At 43.0% G+C, this 25,773-nt stretch overlaps 11 protein-coding genes across 11 annotated transcripts; 5 read left to right on the top strand and 6 right to left on the bottom strand.

Moving 5' to 3' along the window:
• Positions 1-34: 34 nt before the first annotated feature.
• On the bottom strand, positions 35-1,926 carry EAF02_002434 (uncharacterized protein; the record flags this gene model as incomplete). The annotated part of the gene is made up of 3 exons (XM_038898482.1): positions 35-1,041; positions 1,092-1,676; positions 1,731-1,926. The coding sequence occupies 3 exons, from the start codon at positions 1,924-1,926 to the stop codon at positions 35-37; spliced, it is 1,788 nt and encodes a 595-aa protein (XP_038762174.1).
• A 1,873-nt stretch (positions 1,927-3,799) lies between these two features.
• EAF02_002433 (uncharacterized protein) lies at positions 3,800-4,656 on the bottom strand (the record flags this gene model as incomplete). Its single annotated transcript, XM_038898481.1, has 2 exons — positions 3,800-4,030; positions 4,366-4,656. 2 exons carry the CDS (start codon positions 4,654-4,656, stop codon positions 3,800-3,802), a joined length of 522 nt encoding a protein of 173 aa, XP_038762173.1.
• A 1,206-nt stretch (positions 4,657-5,862) lies between these two features.
• On the bottom strand, positions 5,863-6,496 carry EAF02_002432 (uncharacterized protein; the record flags this gene model as incomplete). The annotated part of the gene is made up of 2 exons (XM_038898480.1): positions 5,863-6,402; positions 6,452-6,496. 2 exons carry the CDS (start codon positions 6,494-6,496, stop codon positions 5,863-5,865), a joined length of 585 nt encoding a protein of 194 aa, XP_038762172.1.
• Positions 6,497-7,743: 1,247 nt separating this feature from the next.
• Positions 7,744-8,885, top strand: EAF02_002431 (uncharacterized protein; the record flags this gene model as incomplete). Its single annotated transcript, XM_038898479.1, has 4 exons — positions 7,744-7,761; positions 7,818-8,186; positions 8,243-8,315; positions 8,362-8,885. 4 exons carry the CDS (start codon positions 7,744-7,746, stop codon positions 8,883-8,885), a joined length of 984 nt encoding a protein of 327 aa, XP_038762171.1.
• Positions 8,886-9,099: 214 nt separating this feature from the next.
• On the bottom strand, positions 9,100-10,340 carry EAF02_002430 (uncharacterized protein; the record flags this gene model as incomplete). Its single annotated transcript, XM_038898478.1, has 3 exons — positions 9,100-9,369; positions 9,426-10,126; positions 10,178-10,340. 3 exons carry the CDS (start codon positions 10,338-10,340, stop codon positions 9,100-9,102), a joined length of 1,134 nt encoding a protein of 377 aa, XP_038762170.1.
• A 2,231-nt stretch (positions 10,341-12,571) lies between these two features.
• EAF02_002429 (uncharacterized protein) lies at positions 12,572-13,381 on the bottom strand (the record flags this gene model as incomplete). Its single annotated transcript, XM_038898477.1, has 1 exon — positions 12,572-13,381. One exon carries the CDS (start codon positions 13,379-13,381, stop codon positions 12,572-12,574), a length of 810 nt encoding a protein of 269 aa, XP_038762169.1.
• A 2,346-nt stretch (positions 13,382-15,727) lies between these two features.
• On the top strand, positions 15,728-16,621 carry EAF02_002428 (uncharacterized protein; the record flags this gene model as incomplete). Its single annotated transcript, XM_038898476.1, has 4 exons — positions 15,728-15,940; positions 15,994-16,128; positions 16,184-16,366; positions 16,424-16,621. The coding sequence occupies 4 exons, from the start codon at positions 15,728-15,730 to the stop codon at positions 16,619-16,621; spliced, it is 729 nt and encodes a 242-aa protein (XP_038762168.1).
• A 1,314-nt stretch (positions 16,622-17,935) lies between these two features.
• Positions 17,936-19,551, top strand: EAF02_002427 (uncharacterized protein; the record flags this gene model as incomplete). Its single annotated transcript, XM_038898475.1, has 2 exons — positions 17,936-18,566; positions 18,623-19,551. 2 exons carry the CDS (start codon positions 17,936-17,938, stop codon positions 19,549-19,551), a joined length of 1,560 nt encoding a protein of 519 aa, XP_038762167.1.
• Positions 19,552-20,137: 586 nt separating this feature from the next.
• Positions 20,138-21,345, top strand: EAF02_002426 (uncharacterized protein; the record flags this gene model as incomplete). Its single annotated transcript, XM_038898474.1, has 2 exons — positions 20,138-20,533; positions 20,593-21,345. The coding sequence occupies 2 exons, from the start codon at positions 20,138-20,140 to the stop codon at positions 21,343-21,345; spliced, it is 1,149 nt and encodes a 382-aa protein (XP_038762166.1).
• A 664-nt stretch (positions 21,346-22,009) lies between these two features.
• On the bottom strand, positions 22,010-22,747 carry EAF02_002425 (uncharacterized protein; the record flags this gene model as incomplete). The annotated part of the gene is made up of 1 exon (XM_038898473.1): positions 22,010-22,747. The coding sequence occupies one exon, from the start codon at positions 22,745-22,747 to the stop codon at positions 22,010-22,012; it is 738 nt and encodes a 245-aa protein (XP_038762165.1).
• A 1,270-nt stretch (positions 22,748-24,017) lies between these two features.
• EAF02_002424 (uncharacterized protein) lies at positions 24,018-24,495 on the top strand (the record flags this gene model as incomplete). Its single annotated transcript, XM_038898472.1, has 3 exons — positions 24,018-24,122; positions 24,192-24,347; positions 24,445-24,495. 3 exons carry the CDS (start codon positions 24,018-24,020, stop codon positions 24,493-24,495), a joined length of 312 nt encoding a protein of 103 aa, XP_038762164.1.
• Positions 24,496-25,773: the final 1,278 nt, after the last annotated feature.

Below are 25,773 nucleotides of genomic sequence, written 5' to 3'. Positions count from 1 at the left end.
CTATCCCCAGATCCACCTTCATCTCGCATGTACTCTACTGCAACCTTCCATCTCCCGCATTCTCCCCGTTCGCTTTTGGCTGGAAATAATCCACCATCTTCGCTGCTTGTTCCACGTGCGGAAGAGCTTGTGATCTGTTCGACGCATTGAGATTTCCACTCGAATACGCGTTACCGATTCCATTGCCATTCGCTGCTTGACTTAAATTTCCAGGAGCAGCTTGCGCTTGACTTCCAGATATCGCATTCGCATTACCCTTCGCATTGACATTCGCGCGTACCTTTCTACCTGAGCCCATACTAGTTCCTACAACTTGGCTATTCTGTCCACCTTGATTCAGATTACTCAAATCGGCAGTGGGCGGTACCTTAGCCCGACTCTTCCTAGGTCGCCCTCTTGTCTTAGGTTTGGCTTCCTCAGAAACATTTGGATTGTTCTTTGTGTTTAGATTTGAAGCTGTATCTTTCAAGTCTCCATTATTTCTGTTAGAGTCCTGTAAATCTCCCGCTTTACTACCCGTATTTCCCGTATTCCGTCGTTTAGCATCTGGGGCGCCAATAGCATTAGAAATTGAATTCGAAGCTTGTCGTTTGAGATTATTAGGATTTTGAGGATAGTTGAGTTGTGGTGGAGGCCTGGTATTTCCATTTTGTACTTGTGATTGTACTTGTGCTTGACCTTTTCCTGGACTACTTTGTGAGTATCTGCGAACTGGTTGTGGTGGTGGCGGCATTCTAGAACTTCCTCTAGAATCTTGCTCTCGTACTGCATCTTTTTGCTTTCGGAGGATATCGTTGAGGATAGCCTCTTCACGTGGGTTTGTTTGCTGTCCTGTGGCTTTGACAATTCCTTGTTGTCCTGGCATTCCAATCCTTGGAGCAGAAACTTGAGAAGCTTCCTCGAGTCGTTTCTTCTCAGCTTTGTTTTTTGCATAAATTGCTTTTTGTTGTTTGCGTAAATAGGTGTCGACCATAGCAGTCTTTTGTGATTCGTTAAGCTTTGCATGGCCTCGGATGATATCATTCCATGGTTCAGGATCTGCTGTAGCATAGAGTCTCGCTGTCTTTGGGAAATTGTGATCATTGGTCGACTTGGTACTTTCTTCTGCTTTTGTCGCCCTTGTTGATCTTCTTGCTGTTGCTGTTGTTGCTGCTGCTTGAGCCTTGCATCCGAGATGATAGCTGCCTGTCTTTGGGCTGTCCGTGGATCAATGGTAGGATTTGGATTGAGACGAACAAGAAGAGGCTCAACCCTCTTATCCCATCCTCTAAGTTTCGCCTCGATACTTTTGACATACCAATTCGACATTCCTATTAGTCCCATGCGTTTGATCGCCGTAACCCATTTTAAGTTCGTTGACTCATTTGTTAAATCAACAGAACCACCTCTAGTGGTGGCCATGTCCACGAAAATGGTCGCCACAATCATCTTTTTATCAAAACCGTTAATTGACCTTGATTGAATTAGAACAGGAATGTAAAACTGTTGTCTGTCTTCTAAGCATTGCTCTTGTGCTAGTGCATCCAATTCTTCGAATGATAGAGTATAAAGAAGCCCCAACACCGCGTTTGGCATACCCGTCTCGTTTTGCTCGAGTCTTGTTGCAGGACTTGGGACAGGGCCCATTGGAATGTGCAATCTCGGGTTATAATAGCTCGGTCGGATGTTTGGTTTGCCTATAATTCATAATCAGTGGTAATCGAAAACAGACATGCTCGAGCAGATTGCACTTTTTTCATCGATGAACCATTCCCAATCTTTTAGACCACCGAGCGCAGAGAAATTACTTGAAGGAAATTTATCCTTGAAGACTTGTTGCGATTCAGAATAATCGTATTGTAAGAATACTGCACGGAAACAGCCTCGAGCTTGACGACGAAGTTCATTCTGATCGTTTAGAAATTTGGAAAGCTGTTGGATCGACATGGCAAAAGTTGTGTCGGTTTTGAAAGCTATCCAGTTGAAAAGATTGTCTTTAATAAAAGTAGAGTCTGGGTGCAAAAGCGCAATAACAAATCAAGAGAGTTGATAGAAAGCGGAGTAAAAGCAGTGATTGTACAAAGTTGTGTTGGATTCGCCAGGTGGTATTGAGAAAAAATCCGATGAATCTTATGGTTTGGTTCAAGAAGCGGCTTTTCGCGGTCCTTGTTGGAAGAGAGTGGAAAGTGAATACTTTTCAAACCATACAAATGAAAGTTGATACATTCAAGAGGCTTAGATGGCCAATAACAATGCAAATTTTAAAAACAAAAATACTTCGACATATCCGAGTGATGCTAAGTTCTCACTCCTCGACAAGTTTTTATCGTTGCTACCTCAAATTAGCATCTATTAATGGCGAGGCCGGTAGACACACTATCGTGTGCGAAATCTCCTCATCTGAAAACTTTGTTAGTGATTATCGGACGATACAGTCTGGTTGAGAAGCTCTGTAACGAACTTTCTCCAGCCACTTTCACTCAAAGTTACACGCATTTTGACGTCTGCAACATACTCTAGTGGCTTCAAATGTTCATAAGCAATATGAATTCTAAGATCATGATCTGCAGTTAGTACTTTAGTATGGTGTCATTGTCATTTTTATGGTCTTTGGGGTGAAAGAATTCGGAAGGGTCCAATAGCTGAAAGAAGTCGTTGTGATGTTAAGTAAGACTTTTGCAGACAGACTTTCTCCATCGAAAAGCCATGGATGGCAAAGTTTGGAGGTCCAGCTATCAGAGTTCTTGTTTGATCACACTTGTGAAGGGAGGCCGAATGTCGTATAGGCTTCGATACATCAGTCTCGAGGAGAGTGTCATGCTTCTCGATCCAGATGAGCGTTGAAAATCTCCTGACAACTCTGGCATATTCAGACATTTGTATTCATCTTGAACACATAATAATAAGCCGTCAACTAGCAACCTAATCGGTAAAAGGCCATCGAGGTCCTTCGAGTTACGAGAATCTCCTATCCTTCCCCTCAAGGAAAAGATGCAGCTCCTCGTGTTTCTTGACAAGATTTCAAGGCTTTTTGTGTGTATCCTGTATCTATTGGCGAGGGGCAAAATAAACTAGTTCGATGCTCCCACTTTTCAAGGTATTAATTGTCAATGCAGTATGTTTGTTTGAAAATGTTCCAAGAAGTGCGTTTGGTATGTTGCACAAGTTCACGTGCAGCCTGCAGATTGCTGACACATAACGTGCAGACTCTACACGACGCATCTTTGATCCAACAGCTTTGAAGTCATACAAAGCAAAACGCCACACAGTATCGAGGGCTGCACGATTGCCCCTTGACAAGCGAAGAGTCCGTGATTGTATTCGTGACGTTAATTGATGGATGGTCCCTTCGGCTTTAGCCATCAAACATTCTACGGTACTGACGACAGGGTCAATGTTTACATTTCGATTTTTGACGGGATGTGGGCTTCATGATGGGATGTCTGGACCCTCAAGTAGTCATACGGAGGAGAGAGAAGCTTTTGGAGACTGTATGTCGAAGAAAAAAAGTATTTTTATTGATAATCCTCGTTCCCTCATTAGAATTACTTTTCCACACCTAAAATAGTGGGATTCTAGACCCTGCCAGTATGTAGGCGCTGGGTCATCTGCAGACTGCTGGATGAAAACAATCAAATAAAGAATTTCATGCGCTTCATACCCAAGCCTAACTCCGAATACAAGCACTATATCATCATGATTTTTCCATTATCAATGCCACATCAAAATCTATTCGATTCTGCTTTTGTTTTAGTGGACTTGTCACATGCCAAGATATATGAACTAACCTATTGGTGAGATTTTTGAGACTAGGATATTCTCATCGCCATTGATTGATCCATCCATCTATACTGCTGTTACCACCATGAAACATTGTTGTAGTTGCACCTGGTGTGGCTGAAAATGGGTTGCTGTTGCCGGGATGGGTCTGAGAGGGCATCAAGAAAGAGGTACTAGGATTGATGGCATCTTCGTTGAGTTTGCTGTGTTTTTGAAGATCAGCAGTTTGATTTGGCTTTGCCGATAAGAAGCCAGCAGTGTTAAGAGACGGCTATACACTCTGTTGAGCTCGACTAGGTAGAAGCACTGGTTGACTAGGGCCGCTTCCTAATGTAGGCTTTAAAGTATCAAATGAGTCTATGTTATGCGAATCAAGAGAGGAAACTCAAACCTCGAGAACATATATAATTTGACCTGGATACATGTGACTTTCATGCTGGGTGACGTGTATAATTCCAGAATTCTATCATCCTCATTAACTGTTTGTTGTCAGATGATTGAAAAAGAGTATTCCCACGGGATCGTTCATAAAAGCATCACTAAGCGCCTGTGATGAGTTGAATCATTAGCAAATGTTGCAATTATCATTCCAAATATTATGCACACCTTGGCCTCGATGATTTCTCGTCCTCCACGGAAATTCTTTATCATGCTCTCCCAGTCTTCACGGAACTCAGGATGTTCCTTGAACCAGTCTTCACTCGGCTTAATCAAACTATCTTTGTTGACACCCTTTGGTATTCCCAAATGACCAAGCCTACGAAGATTCTCTTCTGTAATGCCTAGGTCCACTTGACCCCCTGAACTTACAATATTTTCCCACTGCCTTTTACGGTGACTGTAGCGTTTGACAAACTCAGCAACAGATTCAAAGCGTCTATTCCTCGGGGCAGACATAGTTGGCATGCCAGGAATGTAATCAGCATTGCCTCGAAAATTTGTAAAGACGCGTGTCTGGAAACAATATTTCCGCTTCTGTGATTGATCCATCGTCCGAAGCTCCAATATGAATAACTGATATATGAATTTATGATATGAGTTTGTATAATCCAATGATAAGATGGTTCGTTGACATCGCGAGATCATAATATACAGTCATCGACTATATGAGGAAGGAGCAGTGAAGACTGCAGATGAGGTTTTCTCTCAGGGAAAGAGTAGTGTATTGTGAATTATTCTTCTTGGATTACAGGAACGAAGTGCATAGATGTGTGCACAAAAGCCAGGAGCGAAGCTGAATAACGAAAGTCAAAGGTAGTGGATAAAACCATGGCTTTCGATAATCTCTGGAAGAAGGAATGTTGGCTTTTAGTCTTTTGATTAGCATTCGATGTCAAGACCTTCTTTGATACTCGATTTACATCAGATAGAAAGCACCTCATTTAGAATTGCAATCCGGACTCTAGAGAATTCAGGTACAAAATATAACTGAATTTGAAGTTTTTCTAGGGGTTTCCCGGAGATCGAGAAGTCCCACCCTCTAATCACAGCCGTTTACTTAAAATATCTAATGAAGTATTTTTTACACCTGTTTTCAGGTTTAATGGTTTTTGAACATTCAACGAGGCGTAAAGAGCAATTAGGTGAACTCCAACTTCAGGTATCCGAAATCAATATTCTCACATGATCATTTTATCGTCATTTGTTCCATCTTTTGCTCAAACTATCTGTTTCATTGCTAGCTCATTCCATCAACGCAGCAAGTACTTTTCGGACCAACGACAGGCTCAAAGCATTAACTATACCTTGATCCTCGGCAAACTCAATTCTAAAACGGTAACACAAAAAGGCACGCAGCAATACCCGACACAAATTCAAACGCAATTACCCAAAGGTATCCGGTGCAAGACTTGGCAAGTGTGATATCAACCTTGTAGATTGTGACCCTAGGCTCCTTATACAATTACTATTTTCAATTCCCCACACTATCTCGCGTGTTATCCTATTCAATTTCCCCATTCCGGTTCCCAAAGTTAACTCAACGCCCATTCTCCACTCCAAGCGAACCCCCACTTGAATCTCTCATACATTTTCTGACTTATTTCTAACTCCATTTAGCTCCTATTTTGGTCCCCAGAAGCTGACCAGCTTGTACGCAACTTATCATCTGGTTGATTTAGTTGGCCAAGTTGGTGACCGTGGGGCATGCTGCGCTCGCTCATGAAGCATTCGATTATGTTCTCTTCCCTGGCGGTCAAGTGGCTGGAGCTCCGCACGAGCAAACCCAGCACGATCTCCAACAGGATGATATATTGCACCGACAATCTTTTTGTCCGGACCAGTAATCCCTCTCATGAAACCCACATCATTGAATCTAGTTTCCGGCTCGAGCCTCATCGCTCGCTCATGCGGAGGGACTGCTCGCGGCTCCACCTTTGCTCGGCTGTAGTCGAAAGAAGACTTGTCTGGCGTTGTGACAGGATACTCGTATAAAGGAACAGGTCCTGTTCTATTTGCGTTGATTCTTCGCTGAGGCAGTTCTCTGCTTTCGAAGAGCGGATACTGGTTTGGGCGCTGACCTTCTCTATTACCGTATCTATGTGGCATATTGTTTATGTCGTTTCTTGGAAGAGTCGGGGGAGCTCGATGTATCTCGGCAACCACTACCTTGTGTGTAATGTTACCACGCGGTGTATGGTATTGCTAGAGGAAAGGTCAGAAGGTATGGCTTGATTATAGGTTAGTGACTTACTAGATGATCCTTAGTATTATCGGAATTTCTTCTTCCGTGATTCATCTTGGGCTTAAAAAAAAGCGTGTGACTGGAGATGTAATAGAGGGTCTGATTTTCATTAGTACCACATTATGTATAAAGAGACTAGGGATGATCTATACTCTGAATCTGGTTCAACTGTAGCTCAATAAGAGATCGCCGTGATATTCTTGAAATAAAGATTTGATCATATGTGGCAAAACATATGATAAGCAATGAACACCGTGGAATTATCAGCCAGCTGATGATGAGAAATATATGGATTTGGATATAGCATTGAGGCCTCACTCATCATTCTTATAGATTTACTTTTTGTACACTCTATTGCGTATCTAGAGATTAAGATTTCATAATAACATGACATTAAGTCGGCATCAATACCGGTAACCAATATAACAATGCTACTCTCATCCAATCATCCGCTTCGAATAACATCTTTTGACACCTCTGTCTGCAAGAATAGAATATTTAGCCTTCTTTTAGCAATAGCTAGGGGCCGGGACATTTCTCTTACCTTTTCTCCAAATCTAACAAACCAATTCATGGCTTATAATTTAGGTCCCGTCCGCATATACTACTTCATGGCATGAGACTGTAAGCGCCTTAGACGCTTCCATGCCAAAATGTAACTGTCCTCATGAAAATAGCTAGCGACGTTTCGAACAGCAAGTCCAAATTTGTAGAATAATTGGAAGACAGACGATAGTCAGTCACTTTATTGGCCTTCTTACCTTACCAATGTGCCGGTACCGCTGGGTACCGCTGGGTGCAATCTATGGTCTATTTTTGGGACTCCAATACTTATCAGATTCCGGATCACGAGTGATGTTCTCTGAATAACACCAAAGGCTAAGCGCTACGGGGTAGAATCCTGGTATCGTTGTAAATCTCTGGTAAGAGATCAGCGGTATTTCAGAACCCACCTCGGTCATCCACCCAAGTCGTCGTATTTACCAAACTGTCGGTACCGCCGTGTGACTAATGGCTGCAGGAGCGGCTGGGGCGTTCGTTTCGCGTTTTTCGAAATTTTGGAGAAAAACTTACGTGGTTGGATAGGCTATCAAATTCATCCGCGTAATGTAACATCGTGCCAAAATGCTGGCAGTGTGCTTACACGTGAGAGGGTACATTTAAGCGCTTATTAGGATTGGATGAAATGGTACTTATAAATAAGGTTACACCCCACTTTATTGCTTGAGCCACCCCTTGTTGTGCAAGCGGCGCAGTCCTTCATTCAAACGAACAAATGGCAAGTGAATTTTATAAAACTAATGACCCCCCTCGCTACCGTAAGTTCATCCAACTATTGAGATATCCATCTACCAACAGCATTTACTTGTTACAGAGCAAGGTATATTATCTCCATCCAGCACAAAATCAATCATTGTCTAGCATGGCTTCTGGTACAGAAATTCAGCCTCCATGGCTTACTTTCCTCACTAAACAAGCCTCGATACCATCCGGTCAGGAGTTCGTTCCAAAAATTTCAAACATCTTCATAGATTTTCTCCTTTCTGATAACGATGATACTGCTGCGAAAACCGCCAAACAAATTGACGATTCTACGCGCGACTCCCTTAATTTTGTGTTCCAAACAATTTACGACTTAGCGGCACTTATACCATACGAGGATCGTAAACAAGACATGTTGTTACAGCTTATAGTTGAGCTTCTGAAACTCCCAAGAAAAGCTTTCAAGGGTGTCGACGGCAAGGTGAGCAGAGACTTGTTGGGTCCGAATGAGATGCATACTAACATGATGAGCGATAGATTGTCGAGGAAAGCCCGATGTATCATGATATCAATATAGAAGTCAAGCACGATATGTGGAATGCGAGAAAAGGTACGTCAGCTATCTCTTTCATATACATTCAGCTAACCTTGCGCAGTGGATGAGCTTGATTTGGATGTGAAAACCCAAGAGGAATATACTCAATCGTGTATTGAGTGGATCAATCTCTCGGCATTCTATGCTCGCTGCATTGCTGCGAGTGTTGACGATCACGATAAGAACGCGTTAAAATTCCCCGATGTTGAGATTTGCGAAGCTTTGAATCCGAATCACGACCCTATTCCAGGAATTGATACAGATTTTAAAGTTGTGATAGCAACTCAATATATTATCGTTGCTGGAGAAAAGATCAGAGAGGATAATGTTCAATGGTGGGATGAGCATGTTCCGATTTGGGAAAGGAAATTAGAGGAATTTGAAAATAGTTATGAAAATGGATTCCCGGAAGTCGCCCCTCGATTTGAGACGCCACCTGGCGAGAAAGAACTTATCGGCACGGGAGATCTGGGAATGGATGTCCTAGCATCTGTGAAAGCTGCGAGGAAGAAGTTGAAGGATATGCGAGAAGGAGTCCTCGAGAAGGAGAGTAATGAAGACTGCGCTGAAAAGAAGGATGAGTAAGTCACGAGACAGACTCGACCCATTTATAGAAGTGAAGAAATATTCTTTGACCGCGATGCTTTTGCGAAATTTTTGTTGCGTACTAGCGACTGCTACATATATAAAATTAATCTATTTACAAGAAGTATTTGAGAAGAGCTATAAGACATAAAGCTATTTTCTCAGTCATAAAGGTATCATTAAACATTCATCTACACCGTTTTTTATCGAAAATTTAAGCAACAGCACTTCCTGCGAAAGCCTCACTAATCTCAGTAGAGTTCTTCTCCAATGCCAACAAAATGCCGAGCAAAACCTTCGACTTCTGAGGGTTCAAGTATCCAGATGCAATATGCAAGGCTGTCTCACTGCTGACATCAGAGAGAGGAACTTCTCCATTTGGAGCACGAGTACTTTGGACGATGGGGATGTTCAATCTATTGATTACATCTTCCATGGCGTAGTTGAAGGATGTGCTTACACCTCCTGCACCGGCACCGGCAATCTAGTAGAGATGTTAGGTCGGATATTTGCGGTGAAGAAGGTAAAGGGGGAACTTACAACTATGCCCTTGGCACCGCTAGAAACAGCATTGTATAGGGTATCGTTATGCATGTCTTGATTTGCGAACAAGATATCCACTCGGGGGATCTCGGTTACATTCGAAATATCGTATGCAATCTTTCCAGTGGGTTCAACTGGTGGGTAGAAAAAGTAAGGAGTATTTGAGATGAGAGTACCCAAGTTACCCATCTCGACGGCTTTGAAAGTGTCCATAGTATTGGCGTTTGTCTTGGTAACATAGTATGCGGAAACAATACGATCATTTAGAACAACCAAAGCTCCACGACCAACGGCTTTGGGACTTACACCCACTGTAATAGCTTCGAGAAGATTGAAAGGTCCATCTGCTGAAATGGCGGTGGATGGACGCATGGATCCAACGATGACGACCGGTTTTCCACAGTTGACGGTGGCATCCATGAAGAAGGCGGTCTCTTCTAATGTATCTGTACCGTGGGTAATGACTGCACCACTCATGGTATCATCGTTGCAAATTACCTCGTTGATTTGCTTTGAGAGGTCAAGGAGAATGCTGGAGGTCACATCTTCACTACCGACGTTGGAGATTTGTACTCCAGCAACGTTGGAGACGTTAAGGACTTCTGGAACTGCGTCGAGGAGAGTTAGAATTCCCACGGCACCTGCAGTATATCCAGTCGTTGCTGTGTTACTGCTGCTAGAACCTGCAATTGTACCACCTGTATTGAGTTAGTATATATTTTAAGAAATTGGCTGAAAGATTGCCATACCAGTTGCGAAAACAGTGATATTTGGCAGGCTTGCATTCATCTGAGTGAAGTTAAGTCCATTGGAGTTGGTGAAGACAAATGGACTTGTATCACGCTGGTAAACCACTGGGGAAGCAGAGGCAATTGCTGCGAGAGCAGTAACAGACAAGAAACGTGAGAACATGATGAGTTGGAGGATGTTCTTCTGGGTAAGGAAGGATGAGGTACTGACTACAAAAGGAAAACCATGATCTCTTTATACTCATCGCCAATACATCACGATATCTCACCGGGTAGAATACTCTTACTGGCTGCCAAGTATTTTACATGATAGTTTAGTGCATCATTGCCAGACTTAGCTACCAAGTGTTTATCTTTATCAAACTAATCCTCCAACGCCAATAACATTATCAAATCATGCGTCCAATCATTATCCAACCGGTATCGCTGGGATACGAATTGACTCTCGGTCGTAGAAAAAAAGGCTCATTGTATATAAATCGTGGGGTTGGTACCTGGTCCTGATGTTCAGGGAAAACGAAGGAGTGGAACAGTGGAATGCGGGTAGATAGTCTAGTGACTAGCGGAGAGGGGCATTTTCAGGGGATAAGCCAACAACTCACTTAACTACCGACGAATAACCTTACCAAGTCAATCTTCCCTATCGGATCTCGGACGTCCCTAAAATATCCGGCGCTCGATCCATGATGATGGGCGGGGCGGTATTCTTCTCAACCTTGATATTCAGGCTGTTGGTCATCGCTGCCCGTTGCACGCATTGATCTCGCTTCTTCGACAGTGTACGATCAGACGCGATCATCCAAACTTTACATCTGGGGACGAGGGAAATGAACGGAAAGATGTGGAGAATCCTCAATATGTTGTGTTAAACATTTAATACTTTTACATCGGCAGACCTGTCGGTGTTCAAATTGAATTTCCCAGACGTCATCGGCGTCTTATCATTTTGAAAAAACAACCATTCTCGTAGTTGCGGTCATGTTCATCCCCACGAGCTTCAATGAGAACCCGGAACGGTTAGATAACGCATAGTTTGGTCGTATCCTTATCGAAATTGGTAATCATTCTGTGAGGAATCCGAAGTCCTATCATGATACCGACGAAATAACAAATTGGTCAGTAGAATAATAATCGGTTCATTATTAGACTGAAAGTGGGAGTGAGAATGAAATTCTTATCGTGCCAATAGCGTGGCTGGCTTTGGGGGTTATGGACGGAGCTAGATAAAGAATATAAGCCACCTTGTGAACCATATGAACTGGATGTGAGAACATAGATACCTCATCCCAACATCCAAGGTTGATGCTGTTGGATTATTGAAGCTTCATTTTATATTATGTAATGCCGCTCTCAAGACTCGGCTTCTAAGATGCTTCCAGACAAATTTAAGAATCTGCCAATACTTAACCCAATTTGAACAGGCTAGGCAAGTCTAAATGACGATAATTGATGAGGCTGTACTACTCATGATTCGTCAGTAGATTTGTCTTGGCCGAGAAAAAATCTTCTGGGCGAGGGAGCCTCAAAGAAGAGCAGTGTTTTGAGCAATGGAACAGTTTTGAGACGTCTATTCTTCTCGACCCGCGTAGAAGTCTGAGATGACGAGCTTCATATCTGATTATGAGAACTGGATGTACGGTGCCGTCTACTTCGTAAGAACCTGAGCTGTGCTGGTGGCTTCTTTTGTCAGCGTGAGCTTAGCTCGTCGCGTTCCCAATCGACATAATACAGTTCTATAATCCAGCTGTTCGCTTTGAAAATTTCTTAGTTTCGCATGTATCAAGGTTAATGGTGAAAGAAACATCAGAACTGAAGAGAGTGACCTCGGGATTGCATGTTGTTGATGGAAGCTATTGATTTCTGTTGGATTAGTCATCCTGGTACCACCCCGCCGACGACATGGAAAGTTCACTGGGGAAAGATACTGCGAGAAATAAGCATGAAATTAGGATCAGCAAACTGGATTATTGAAGGCAGTCCTTGCAATTGGTACGATGATACTCTTCAATAGCTTCGCGTTTCTCGCGGTCAAAAGCGTTTGTGGATTTGGATGTATCTTATCTATGTCTGCAGATTTCTACCTTAGCGGATGGATGGAGAACGACCGTCTGCAACCAAGTCTTTCATCACGAATCCCAATCCTCAAGGCAAACAGCCACGAACGATATCCCTCGTTCCTGAATTCGAATGCACCATCCTTGGTACCCTTTGACTGTGAGATCATGTGTTTCCATAACTGAGGCTCATTTACCGAAGAAAGACGAACAATTCCGTGTGCAGAAGCTGTGTAAGATAAGATCGATTCCCGTATCTCTGTCTCGATTCTATACCTAATTAACAAGAATTAGTATAAAACCTGGTACCCAATCGCAAGAACGAACCCGTACCAATCTTCTAACTTGACATTTGCTTTTTCCTCGGGAACGCCAACTCGATTCGCGGAATTTTCACCTCTGGATGCATCTCTTTCCACTCCTCGAAACTACTGCGAATATCATTGATCGTGTGTTCATGATTACTCTTCGCGACCATGTTCCAGTACTTCCACTCACCCGATCGATGCTCGCCGAACTCTTTTAGCGTCGTAACCAACCTCATCCCAGGGTATAATCTAGCTGTCTTGCGAATCGTCTGCCTTCCGACCAGATAGGTAACAGATTCAACTACAGGATTGCTATAGAGGAAATGTTCGTAAACATACTTCCAGACTCCAAATCCAAATTCTGGTGATTTAGCCAATGGCCTATACCTGGGATTGTGCAATGTAGGCGATCTGTATGAAGGATAACATTCTCGACCAGCTACAAAGGCGATGTAACGAGCTTGAGAGAGCAAGTCACTTTCTGCGCTACAACATCCACTGATTTCTTGAAGTAAGAGGTGATCCGTACATGTGTATACAAGTGTATCCTTTATAGGGTTGTAGAACGAACGGTAAGTTTTCCTTTTGGTCCCCACAAAAGGGCAGGTTCGATCGTGAAGGTAGAGTTGCTTATAATGTTTAAGATAGACCTCGCGAGAATCGAGACAGGCGTAGTATAGCGCGGAGGGCTTTGGTGGTTGGAATGGCCCTTTAGAATCCTGGTAGACGAGTTGTCCTTCTGGAAGCGCTTGGAACCAAATTTTAAGCTGTATCTCTTTAGGAAAGAGAGAAAAGCTCGTAAAGTAAAAAGCTACGTTGGCTTGGGGCTTTGATGAATCCATCGTACACCAAGGTTGTTGTTGGCGGTCTTTCCTTGGTGATGGAAGCTCAAAGAAGCTAAAGAATGGTATATCTTAAGAGCTGTTTATTTTTTCTTCAATGATAAACAATCTCGGCTCGGAGCGGGTATTTCCGACTGTCATTGACCACATATTGTTAGGGTTGATTTTGATTTGCTCAACCGACTATGTCTTTAAGCCTACTTTTGAATTGTCCTCAGTTATGAACTAGCTAATCATCAAACTACTACAACCAATTCTCACGTCTATCCCAGATCTTCTATAGTCCATGAGAACGATTTTTACAAATCGAAAACAGTGATCCTTTTTTTTCTTATGTAAAGTGCTGCACACTTGTCTGATAATACATGATCGTATATAAGTGATTTTGATTTTGGGTTTGGAACCTCTGCCAGACACACGTCCTTCTCAGATTGCTCAGAAGTCAAGACTGGGGGACTGAATGAGAGACTCTATGTTTCAAAGCAGTTCACTACTCGAGATTGGTGTAATATTTCAATCAATTTGAAGATTGAAATGGTACCAGGGGTATGAGGTACCTCAGTGTCAGACTGCAACCGGGGACCACTGGGAGCCCTGGCTCATGTCCCTAATCATGGAAAGTAAGAGTGTAGAGGAGTGTCTTAGCAGACTCTGAGAAGTCTTCTGGAGCACACATCCAAACATACAATGGGTGCCACTCCATGCCAAAATGTATTTGATTGCCTGCTTCATACCACAACAAACGATGAGTTCATTTGAGCGAGCATTTCGATGTCTAGTTCTGATAAAAGCAGCGATCTGGAAAAGCCATCTAAATGATGGTGAATGGAATGATTTGTATCACCTCCTGCACTCTGATGAAAAACCCGGCTGATTCAGTGTGCCATCACTCAACTTATCCTGAAAACTACCAGGGCATGTCTCACTGGACATTATCTCACTTAAAGAAACCAGAAATAATCACTAGAGTCATATGATCCCTAGAAACTGACCGCGGCAATATTTTACAGATTTCTGTTCAAGCTTACAATTTTCTGGTAATGGAGGGATAATTATTACCTAAAATGCATATACTTGTATGGGGCATGAGAACCCTTGGTTTATGCCATGTGCAACTTCATCGTAACAACCAATTGTCGATCATCTAGGGTATCCTATACCGCCGGGTAAAGGTGCCGAACCTTGCAGATGTGCTTATTTTTGGAGTCCCATCTCGGCGGCTATTTCGAGATTCTCAGCTACCGTAAATCCCTGCTTGCACGGCTATCTAAATCGCAATTGGAACGTTTTGTATTACAAGGGGAACACTTCGAAATACTCTTATGATTCGCTCGTATATTTTATTACTTCATCGACTCGGTTCTTGTGACCCTGGTGGAGATCTTTCCCGGGACTCGACTATCGTATCTTCAGACAACCTACGTCTCAGCCCATATCCTGACCATGATATCGAGTGGTTATTTCCCATCTAGTGATAAGATGAGATAAAGTCCTTTTTGTCTTCATCAACTAACCTTAACTCGATTCGAGGTATGGCATACACACTTGACAATAATGTAAATTCTTGGCATTTGCCTTTCGTTTGTTTATGGAAGTACATTGAGATGCCAAGTCCACCAGTGTATTCAAGCTAGGACGAACAAGTGAACCCTAGTTTTATTCCTACATTGATTAAATGATCCCATTGGGGTTTGTCGTTTTGAGAGCTTGAGGTCAGAGCCCTCCCGGAGCCAGGGTCAGTACCTCCAAGTGCCGGTGTAGAGGTAAATGTTCATGGTCTGCTCAATCTGGTTGACATGTAGTCTCACAAAAAGCCCATAGTTGGGCCACTTGTGGATAGCTATCGAATTTTCACACAAAACAAATGCTCCTTCTCAAGTGTACACCCTTTCAACACTTAATTTAAACCCCAAATTTTCAGATCCACATTTGCATTCCTGGCACCTTATAGCCAATAGAGCTATCGCTTAAACAGTTCGCGAATGCTCAGGAGTTTCAATTTGAATCCTCTGTATCTTTTTTGATATCATCTAGGCGACCTGCGATATCATTTAGCGTACTCTATTACCGCTGGTGTAAGTAGGAGACCTGCACAACGATAGTAGGCCTCTCTTTTAGTGGTGGCATGCTTGCAAGTACTGTATAAGATGAAAGAGAATTCCTTCAATTATTGCCATCTATTGATTCAGTCCTTCCCATCTTCTTAACACAGCAGGCTGTGCTTCTTTCTCTTCGAGTGCTCATCTGTATTACTATCGTTTTCCAGAACTTTTCTTCTCAGCAGCCATAATACCTTATCTAACCCTTCAACAAAAACATTGTCATATTTCGTATCCACCCATCATCATGTACACACCATCCATTATCATTGGCTTCCTTGCCCTAAGCCCTCTTGTGGCGGCCCACGGAAAAATTGCAGTTGTTACCGGAAACCTTGGTGGAAACGGTACTGCGCTAGGAATTAAAGGAGCTGTTGTTGCAGATACTGGGTCAAACTCCAAGACAGAACTCGATACTACGGTATTCGACATTGGTAGTAACAATTGTGGACAAACAGAGGTATTGATACTACTTGCCACCCCGTACGTCAACTATCAATTAACAATTCCAAGGCTGCAGGAAGAAACAAAGCAGAGTCCGGTGTGACTAAGTCAATGGCTCTTTCGGGCAACACACTTCCACAGATAAGTACCGATAATGCATCTATCTCGGGTACTTTCCACATTGTGACTTCCGACGGTGCAGGTGTATGTATACGGTTTTCCTTATTACCAAGAAATGTAGTCGCTGATATGTGCGTAGCCTCTTACAGCGATGGTTGATACTACCGGAAAAGGCGATTTTTCGAATGCGATCAAGGCAGTCGTTACTACACAAATACCAGGAAAAAAGGGCAACATAAAGAAGACTAAACAAACAAGATGGGAGCGAGTTATGAGAAGCATTGGTTTGATGAAAAGAGCCTCTAATATCAACGAAGACTATGTGAGATACTTGGTTCCTATCATTCCTTTTCTCAATATTTGCTAATCAAGTATGCAGCCATTCAGTGTAGATATTCCGGCTGGTATAACTTGTACTGGTACTGTAGCGGGACAATCCAATGTCTGTATGGTCAAGGTTGTGAACCCATCGAATGCGGGACCTTTCGGGGGATGCGTTGCTGTTCAGCAATCCACGGGTACGAATACAACAGCTTCTGCCAGGAGAAATCTGAAGCCCATGAAATTTTCCGTTTGATAATAAGTGGTATTGTGTAGCATGTATGCAACCTCAAGGAACCAGAGTCTTCGAAGGAAAGACCCGTTAGTGGAGGCTCTACCCCGGATTAGTCAGGTGGAGCTAAAGTTTGGGGGTTAAAGCGGGGAACGGTTTCGTAGGGCTGTGCTGTACAAGTCAGATAAGGTTATCTTGTGTGTATTTGAATCGATGTGTCAATGAAATGACTATGCTTTACTTCCATGACCTCAGCTATGTTGAAGATTAATGTTGTGATTGAAGCCATGAATTATTCATGCAGCGGAACTCAATATACCACCAATGTACTCATTCAGTGGCGATGAACCTAATTTGATTGGAGCGGAGTATTCATGGACTTTGATATCGATAACAGTGGTGGATCCAAAGATGTTACACTCTGTGCTTGAGTACCGTTCGAAGCGAGGTGAGCGGAAACGCGATCACATCTGTAGATATCCGCCTGGAGTTCATGTCCTATATGTTCCTCTAATAAGATTTTGCGTTCATCAGGTCCAATTTAATCTATCGCTGGATCTAGTTCCTTTTAACCCTCGGCATTTGTCAACACAGAAAGTCAGCATAATCTTTTTCAATACGTTATCGCCGGCTCATCACGTGCGAAGCTCTGATGAAGCTATTACGAGAAGCGACAAGATAACAGCTGCAATCCTTCTTCCATGGCCAGATAAGAATACCTCTACTCATTCGACACTCAATCTATATGCATCTTCACGTCAACCAACAAATTTCCTTGATTTCCTTTTGCATGTCTATCTATGGATTTCCCAAATGCCTCAACGGCATCTTTCAAGCTTGCTCATGCATTTTTGGCGTCAAACAAAGCTGCAAGAAGCCTCAGCGATGCATATTTCCGTCCCCGTGTTCCATTACTTGTATGTCTTTGGTTTAAAACCTTTGACAAATCTATGATGGATAAGTTTTGATCCCCTCGGCCTTTGGGTACAGCTGATAGATGAAGTACTGCTTACGTCCGATAATTTGTCAATTGGTAATGATGTACCTGCATATCTGTGTAGGTTGATCTATACAGTATCTTCTCTCCTCCTCTTGCCCGATGTTCTAATGCAAATGTTCTGTCATTGTATCTTGTTAATCGGTGGCAATCCCGATATCAAACATGCATTTCAATTCCCACGCCAAATAGGCAGTGATGCTCAGTGGTTATTCCTCATCTCACCTTCTCATTTATCTCATATTTTATCTTCACTTTCGTGAAATGGGCCAGTAGTAAAGTTATTCTTCATTTGCTTTTCCCCATTGATTTACTGGTACTCAATAAGGTGGCTATATACAATGAGTGACCAAAACGATTCCAAGTCATCAAGGCTTCCGAAAGTTTGCCGACCTTCAGCCAATACCTCGCCAACTTCCACCCCCCCAAACGAACAATCTTCACTTCTCCCTCGATCTACCGACGTAGGAGAGACTTACGAGCTTGAAGACGATGGTATAACTCCAGCCAAAAGATGGCTTGCCGAATTCCTCCTCCTTTTACGAGGTTCGGTTCCTGTCATCCTCGCATACGCATTGCAGAACTCTCTCCAAACGATATCAGTTCTGATAGTTGGTCGACTAAGTCCTGAAGCTCTAGCGACTGCAGCTTTCAGTTACATGTTTGCAATGTCTACAGCATGGCTTATCGCGCTTGGTGGAACTACTGCTTTAGATACATTGGCATCGTCTTCGTTTACTGGAAGTAAAAACCCGCACGATTTGGGTATATTGTTACAGCGAGGTTTCTTTGTTTTAACTGCGTTTTACATACCAGTTGCTATACTATGGGCTTGCTCCGCTCCCATTTTTAGATTGTTGGGACAGGAAGAATACATTTGTGTGGATAGTGCTAGGTTCTTGACTGCGTTGATTCCAGGTGGATTAGGATATATTTACTTCGAAGCTATGAAGAAGTATCTACAAGCACAAGGCATTACTTACTACTCTCTTATCTTCACTATTACCGGTATCTAACCCTTTGTACAGAGATCATGCGGCCAGGCACTTACGTCCTTCTAATAACCTCGCCCGTCTCCGCCGGTCTCAATTACCTCTTCATTCACACCTTCAACCTAGGTCTCATTGGCGCCCCCCTCGCTACTGGTCTCTCCTATTGGCTCTCGTTTCTCCTTCTAGTCCTCTACTCCCACTTCATAACCGGATACCAATGCTGGGGCGGCTTCACCATCCAATCACTTCACAATCTCGGAACATTTTCCCGTCTTGCACTTCTTGGAGTTATCCACGTCGGCACCGAATGGTGGGCCTTTGAAATTGTCGCGTTGGCTGCCGGTCGATTAGGTACCATTCCCCTGGCTGCCCAAAGTGTCATTATGACGACTGATCAAGTAATGAACACAATACCCTTTGGTATCGGTGTAGCAGCCAGTTCACGCGTTGGAAATTTGCTAGGAGCAAGAAACGCAAAAGGAGCAGCCAGAGCGGCGAATGTGGCGGCTTGGCTAAGTATGATCATGGGATTGCTAGTTTTGATTGTTCTTATGAGTGTGAAGAACTTCTACGCCAGGATATTTAACGATGATTTGAGAGTTATCAAGTTAACGGCGGAAGTCATGCCATATGTTGCTTTGTTTCAGATAGCAGATGGGCTTAATGGGAGTTGTGGAGGAAATTTGAGAGGTATGGGGAGACAGCATGTTGGTGCCGCAGTCAATTTTGTTAGTTATTATTGCGGTGCGCTGCCATTGGGTATCTGGCTGGCGTTTCATGGATGGGGATTGGGAGGACTATGGGTGGGTCAGTGTATCGCGCTTTATATTGTTGGTGCACTGGAATGGATTATTGTTGCGTGGAGTGACTGGGAAGGAGAGGTCAAGAGGGCGTTTGGAAGAATGGAGGTAGACGACCGGATTGAGGCTGGGATCGGGGGATTGGACGAGACGGAGGAAATATAATCAATATTCAATTATGTGAGATTGACGAGCTTGTGAACAGCATCACCAACATTGTTATGTTAGCTTTAGATAGAGATTTCGTATCATATATAAATAATTTCAAAAGCGTAAGCAATCCAATGGTATCTCATCAGAGATTGTTTTCGTCTCTGGCAATATGCAACAGCAGCTGCTTAGAGGAAGGGCGTCATGGATAGGTGATTTCAACCACTGGTTCAATTTCATATTATACTCCTCTGGTGAAAAACTCTCTCTTTATATGGTTTCAAGGGTCGTTACTGGGCTGTATCTTGAAGATGTTGTTGACAAGTATTTTTGTGTTGAATGTTGTCATCATACCGGTATCTCCTTCGGTGATTACATGCTTTAGGCTTATGGGCCTTGAATTCGAGGCACATAACTTCTTTCGATCATCAATGACGATTCCTCGATTCTGATTGGCTTAAACAATTAACAAGTAGCATTAGCTCGTTCAAATTTCTCCACATCACGTGATCGTTATCAATCCAGCCGATAAGGCGATGAACAAATTTATTTTGCCAAAATTTACATTTCGATTATCATCTCCTCACCACAAACCTTCAACATGCCTAAAGCAAAGACTGGCAAGCGCAATGCTGCCGCTGCTGGTACACCTTACGAAAAGGCTGCTGCATTAACCAATTCGTTCAAGCACAACAAAGACTATGGACAACATATTCTTAAAAATCCTGGTGTCGCAGAAGCTATCGTGAAGAAGGCGAATCTCAAACCTACAGATACAGTCCTCGAAGTCGGTCCAGGTACAGGAAATTTGACTGTAAGGATACTAGAAAGCGCAAAGAAAGTTATAGCTGTGGAAGTAGATCCTAGAATGGCTGCAGAAGTCACAAAGAGAGTACAAGGAAAGCCAGAACAGAAGAGATTGGAAGTTCTTTTGGGTGATGTGATTAAGACTGAACTGCCACATTTTGATGTGTGCATCAGTAACACTCCTTATCAGGTATGTAAACCTCCATTTTTTTTTCTTTTACTTTGGGTGAAGATCTAACCCTCGAACAGATTTCATCACCACTTGTCTTCAAACTCCTCTCCTTGCCAAACCCACCCCGATGCAGTGTTCTCATGTTCCAGCGCGAATTCGCTCTCCGTCTTACTGCACGTCCAGGTGATTCACTTTACTGCCGATTGTCTGTCAATGCGCAATTTTTCGCCAAAATTACACACATCATGAAGGTTGGCAAAAATAATTTCAGACCACCCCCACAGGTCGAGTCTTCTGTTGTTCGAATCGAGCCCAAAACAGGCAAAGAGCGTCCAGGAGTTAGTTGGGAAGAATGGGATGGCATGCTGAGAATATGCTTTGTTAGAAAGAACAGAACTATGAGGGCTAGTTGGCTCGGAATGAAGCAAGTACTAGCAATGTGTGAGAGGAATTATCGAGTTTATTGCTCGACGAACAATATCGCCCTTGACGAAACCCCAGTCGAAGATGAAGACGAGGACATGGATCTGGACGATGCCCCAATTGCCGAGGAGGGAGAAGAAGAATGGGGAGGAATGGATGTGGAGAAAGGCGAAGAGGTTTTCGATGAAGAAATGCCATCTTTCTTTCAGGAACTCAAGGGAACCAATAAGCCTAAAACCAAGAGTAAAGTACCCAAAACTCGAGTGGCAGAGCTCGTTCGAGAGAAGATACGCAAGGTTCTAGAGGATGTGACTGAATTGGCTGACACCCGTGCTGGAAAATGCGATGAGAACGACTTCCTCAGATTGCTGTTTGCATTCAATGAGGAAGGATTACATTTTTCATAATTACAATTTAAATATTTAGGGATGGGTAAAATGGTGTTTATATTGTATGTAGGCATGGAGTTGGTGGAAGGTTTACATGGTTCACATATGATTCCCTACAAAGTTGGGATTACTGAATTTATGACTATCTTTATTTTTTGCTTCTCCATGGTCTCCAAGAGTGCGGACTGTAGTACGACTACTAAGAGGTTTGGACCTCAGAATCCAATTAAACGATTTAAAATTCTTGAAATCCTCAATGCACTTTGAATGCTGCAGTGTTTGAAACTATGTAGGGCTTACATCCAAACTGTCAGTCGGAATTTTTAGACTTACTATGCGGAAGCAAGTTTACCGGTGCCTGAACAATGCTTCACATACACATACCTAGGTACGACATGTCTGCGTGAATGCTTCTTAGCCGATCTATGCATCTGTCCACCAAACCCTCTGGTTGGTATCTTAGAGACATACTATGAACTTCACATCAAATATTGCATCGCGGGGAAAGATGGGCACAGGGTATTCTTTTCATTAAGTCTTGCATTATCCTAATTTATCTCTCTCATGCAAACTCGCACATCCCTTTCCTCCTTCTAATTGTACATACAACATCCTGTTAACAGGTTCCAACAGAGAGCTTAGTATTAAACCACCATTTCACAAGGACAAACTAGTTTCCCTCCTAATGGATAACGCCACTGCCAATGCATGCTGGGAGTGGGTAAGTGTCTCCGGTGCAAAGACTGATAGTTCCAGAAACCCAGCTCAATCCTCCATAAGCCTGGCTTGTGTAGCTATCGGCTTGGTAAGTATCAGTCTCTGCGGCGGCACCAATGCATCCAATATCAATGTAGCCAGATTTTCTGAGAGTGTAAGGGTTGGAAACGACGGCTCCGTATTTGCCAGCTGGGACGGTGTATGTGTAGGAAGCAGTGTAGGTGGAAGTCCATGTCTCTGTGTAGGTAATGCCATAACTTGTCTGGAGGAAATTTTCGACGAGGGTGAAAGTGGCGCCAGCAGAGACGGAGATAGCATTTGCGATTGAGTATCCTTCTGTGACGGCAACGGTGGCAGTGGTTGTTCCTGCCTTGACGACGGAGGACATAGGCACGTCCCAGTTCAAGAATTTCTGGTCAGGGTTCTCGCGAATGACGGTTGCTGACTTGCAACCACGTTTGTCTAAAGCGGATGATGCAAAGTGGCCGCCTGAGGTTCCATTGTAGCCTACAAGAGGACCAGGTGATTGAGTGATGTTGGAACCATGGTGGTGCTTCCAGAATTCGGCTTTGTCCATGACTTCAGTGCGGCCATTCTCGCCGAAGAGGATGATCTTGGACTCATCCAAGTTACGGGGGATTGTAGCTGCTCCCACGATGGTGGAGCTCAACAAGAGGCTAGAAAGGAGGGAGGTAATATACATTTTGAAGTTTTGATGGTATCAATTGTGGACTTGAGAAGTGTCAATGAGATAGAAAGAGAGACTGAGGCTGGATGGTTTTTCTAATTCATTGATGCGAAGTTGAAGACTTCATATACTCTTTCTCCGTGGAGATATCCCGAATCTCTTCCTCGACACAATTGACATATGGATAATTCAATCCACTTGGAAAACCTTCAAACTTTCAAGGTAGATTGGGATGAACACCCAAGATAGGAGAATTACATATCCCCCGTATTCCTCAATTCACACAGTGTCACCAATCATCATCAACGCGCCCGCCCATGGACCAATAAAAGTTTTCTCGGGGACGAACTAGCTTTTCCCAAGAAGCGTCCGAACAATCTCCATAATGCAAAGTTCATGTTAAGATGACCGCATGATATGGCAATTTTACGACAGCAACCGAAAATAGCGTGATCATCCCCCTTCACCGTTTCATATCTTATGAATTCACGATAATCTTCATTTATGGGGAACAATTCCAAACTTTAATTTTCTGAGCCTCATGTTCCGCCCTGTGAACCGAAGTTTATTCTCTTGGCAATTAATCAATTAGAGTTTGTGATGAAACTTGGAATATACTTCTTCATAATTATACTATTCTGGGGAAATTTTGACGGCGATCTTGTCCTTTTTTTAATTAGATGGCGTTATTTGGGTCAGTTTCTTCTTAATTAGGCATTCCGCCTCATACTTTTGTCTTGATAAAGTTAAAGTTTGCCAGCAATATTGATAGGGATGAGTAACGCAATCGCGTTTCTATCATGTTATCATACCCGCCAAATGCAAGTGCCATCAGGGTACCGAGGATGCCGTCATGACAGATGGTTGATCGGTACCGAACTGGGGATTTGGTGCATAATTTTCTGGTAAAACCCCATCAATGTCATTTCGGAATAACCCCGCCGAAGTTGTTCCAGATATGCTCAGCCTCTTGGAAAGCTTAAACCTCGTGGTGACTGCAGCAAATAGAGTATTGTGATACCTTTGACGGTATACAGGTATCTATCTATCTTGGAACGGATTGTATACCGTAAGGTTTAATGTCGGTCTATCTGCGTAACGCTTGTTGCGCCGGTAGGTATCCCAGCCCTGATATGTCTATATATCTCATACTCCAGTAACTGCATAAGACTTCTCTCCAGCTTTCTATTCTATCAATCTTTCAACCATCTCTACTTCTTAATCAGATATCCAACCCTCACTCTTTATTTCACACTTTTACCAATCTCACTATTCTACAATCAACATGCCTTCCATCCTCCTCAAGACCATTGCTCTCCTCTCCCTTGCCAGCTTCACGCTCGCTGACCTTCACACCAATGGAATATGCGTAGACAGCAAGAGCGGAGTCGTATGTTCCAATTCTCCCACCACATCCCCCACAATCTACGTCTATAAATAGAACTAACCAATAACCTAGTATGTATACAACGCTGAAGCTACCGCCAAAACCTGCACAAACTACAAGAACAGAAACACTGGTTCAGAACAATGGGACACATGTCCCGATTGCACCATGATTACAACTGGTGTTCCACATTGTGAATCCGCTGATTCGCATATTGGTGGTGATGAGGTGAGTTTCAATACTATTTTTCTCCTCGCCAAGAGGAACATGTGACGAAATTGTTGTTTCGGGAAATATGAAATAAGAGGCTAATTGCTGCGTTTAGTTGAACTACTATTGCGGTCAGAACGGAGCAGGTGGCTCTTTGGCAAACTAAACGCCTGAGGGACGTTGATGGGAGAAGGAAGTGTACTTTTATTGGAGGAATTCTTGGCGAGCTTTTTGGGGAAGAAGATCTTGGTAAATACTTGTTCCGCGAAGCTAAATTTGAAGGATTCATGGCAAGACGCTATGTGTTTGATTCATTCACACATCGAATGATCTAATCGGTAATAGAGTATAACTATCATAAGAGACGGAGATTCGAATGATATACTTTTGATCAACTAAGAGATAAGCCTGATTATTCAAGTGCTTCTCCAACAACCAGCTACAAATCGTAGCTCACTAATGCCCTGACTTTCACTCTCCTTGTATGCCATGTCTGATTAATCCCTCCAATACGTAAGCTGAAGCCAATAACTGCCCGTGATACCCTGCCGTATGCTCCACAAATCTAAACGTCGTACGTACTCTTAATCTTGATAATCGTATGATTCTGGCCATAGCCCTCAAGTGCTCCTCTTACCGATGAGCCCCTGAATTCACAAAAGCAACGAAATGTCCTTGGCAAGTAGTCGCAATTCTATGCAATACTGCACTAAAAGTATTATTTTTGTGCAGTATTGCCTCTGAAATCTTATAGACTGTATCAAATCGATAGATACCCAAAGGGATGAAAACAAGATATGCGTGTGAAGAGAACAAAAGTCAATATGAAGATGACGACTAAGCATATTGATTCTCTTTTAACCTGAGATTTTAAGAATGTAGAGCAAAGAAGAGAAGTATTGCATGTTGGAATAGTCAATGGCGAAGTATTTAATTCCCTCTTTCCCATTCCCCTAGCTTATTGCGATGAGCCTTGACAGTTTCCATATGAAATCTCACTGTTAGAAACGTAACCGCCTCTATGGTTCCAGAATAGCACAAGTGCATCGCTTTCATTATCTAGAGTAATGTTCCATATCAGCTTTAAAAAAACAGGCAGAGAATCTTTGTGCTTAATAATAGCATTATACATCAAACTTTTCTAGATCCTGGCACTAGAAATCTCCTGGGGCACAATAACAACAAGTAGCAAACAATTTTCACTTGAACATGGGCGAACCTCCAGCTGCCGTACAATTCGCAACCGTTCTTTTTGCTAGAAGTGTCGAAATCACTGATATCTCAGCTGGTCAAATAGTCTCTGCATTCAAAAGCAAAGCTAGGCGTAATCAGTTGGAGAGAGATAAAGCTGCCCGTGAGGATTTTGGACATGGCTTACTGACAAAAAGAACCACAATGTCCATTATTAAAACGGGATTTCGATCTGTAGATGCAAATTCAAGAT

This window comes from Botrytis sinoallii (genome assembly GCF_014898435.1).
Source record: "Botrytis sinoallii strain Bc 23 chromosome Unknown BSIN_003, whole genome shotgun sequence".
Lineage (NCBI taxonomy): Eukaryota > Fungi > Ascomycota > Leotiomycetes > Helotiales > Sclerotiniaceae > Botrytis > Botrytis sinoallii.
This window is presented reverse-complemented; position numbering and strand designations above follow the sequence as displayed.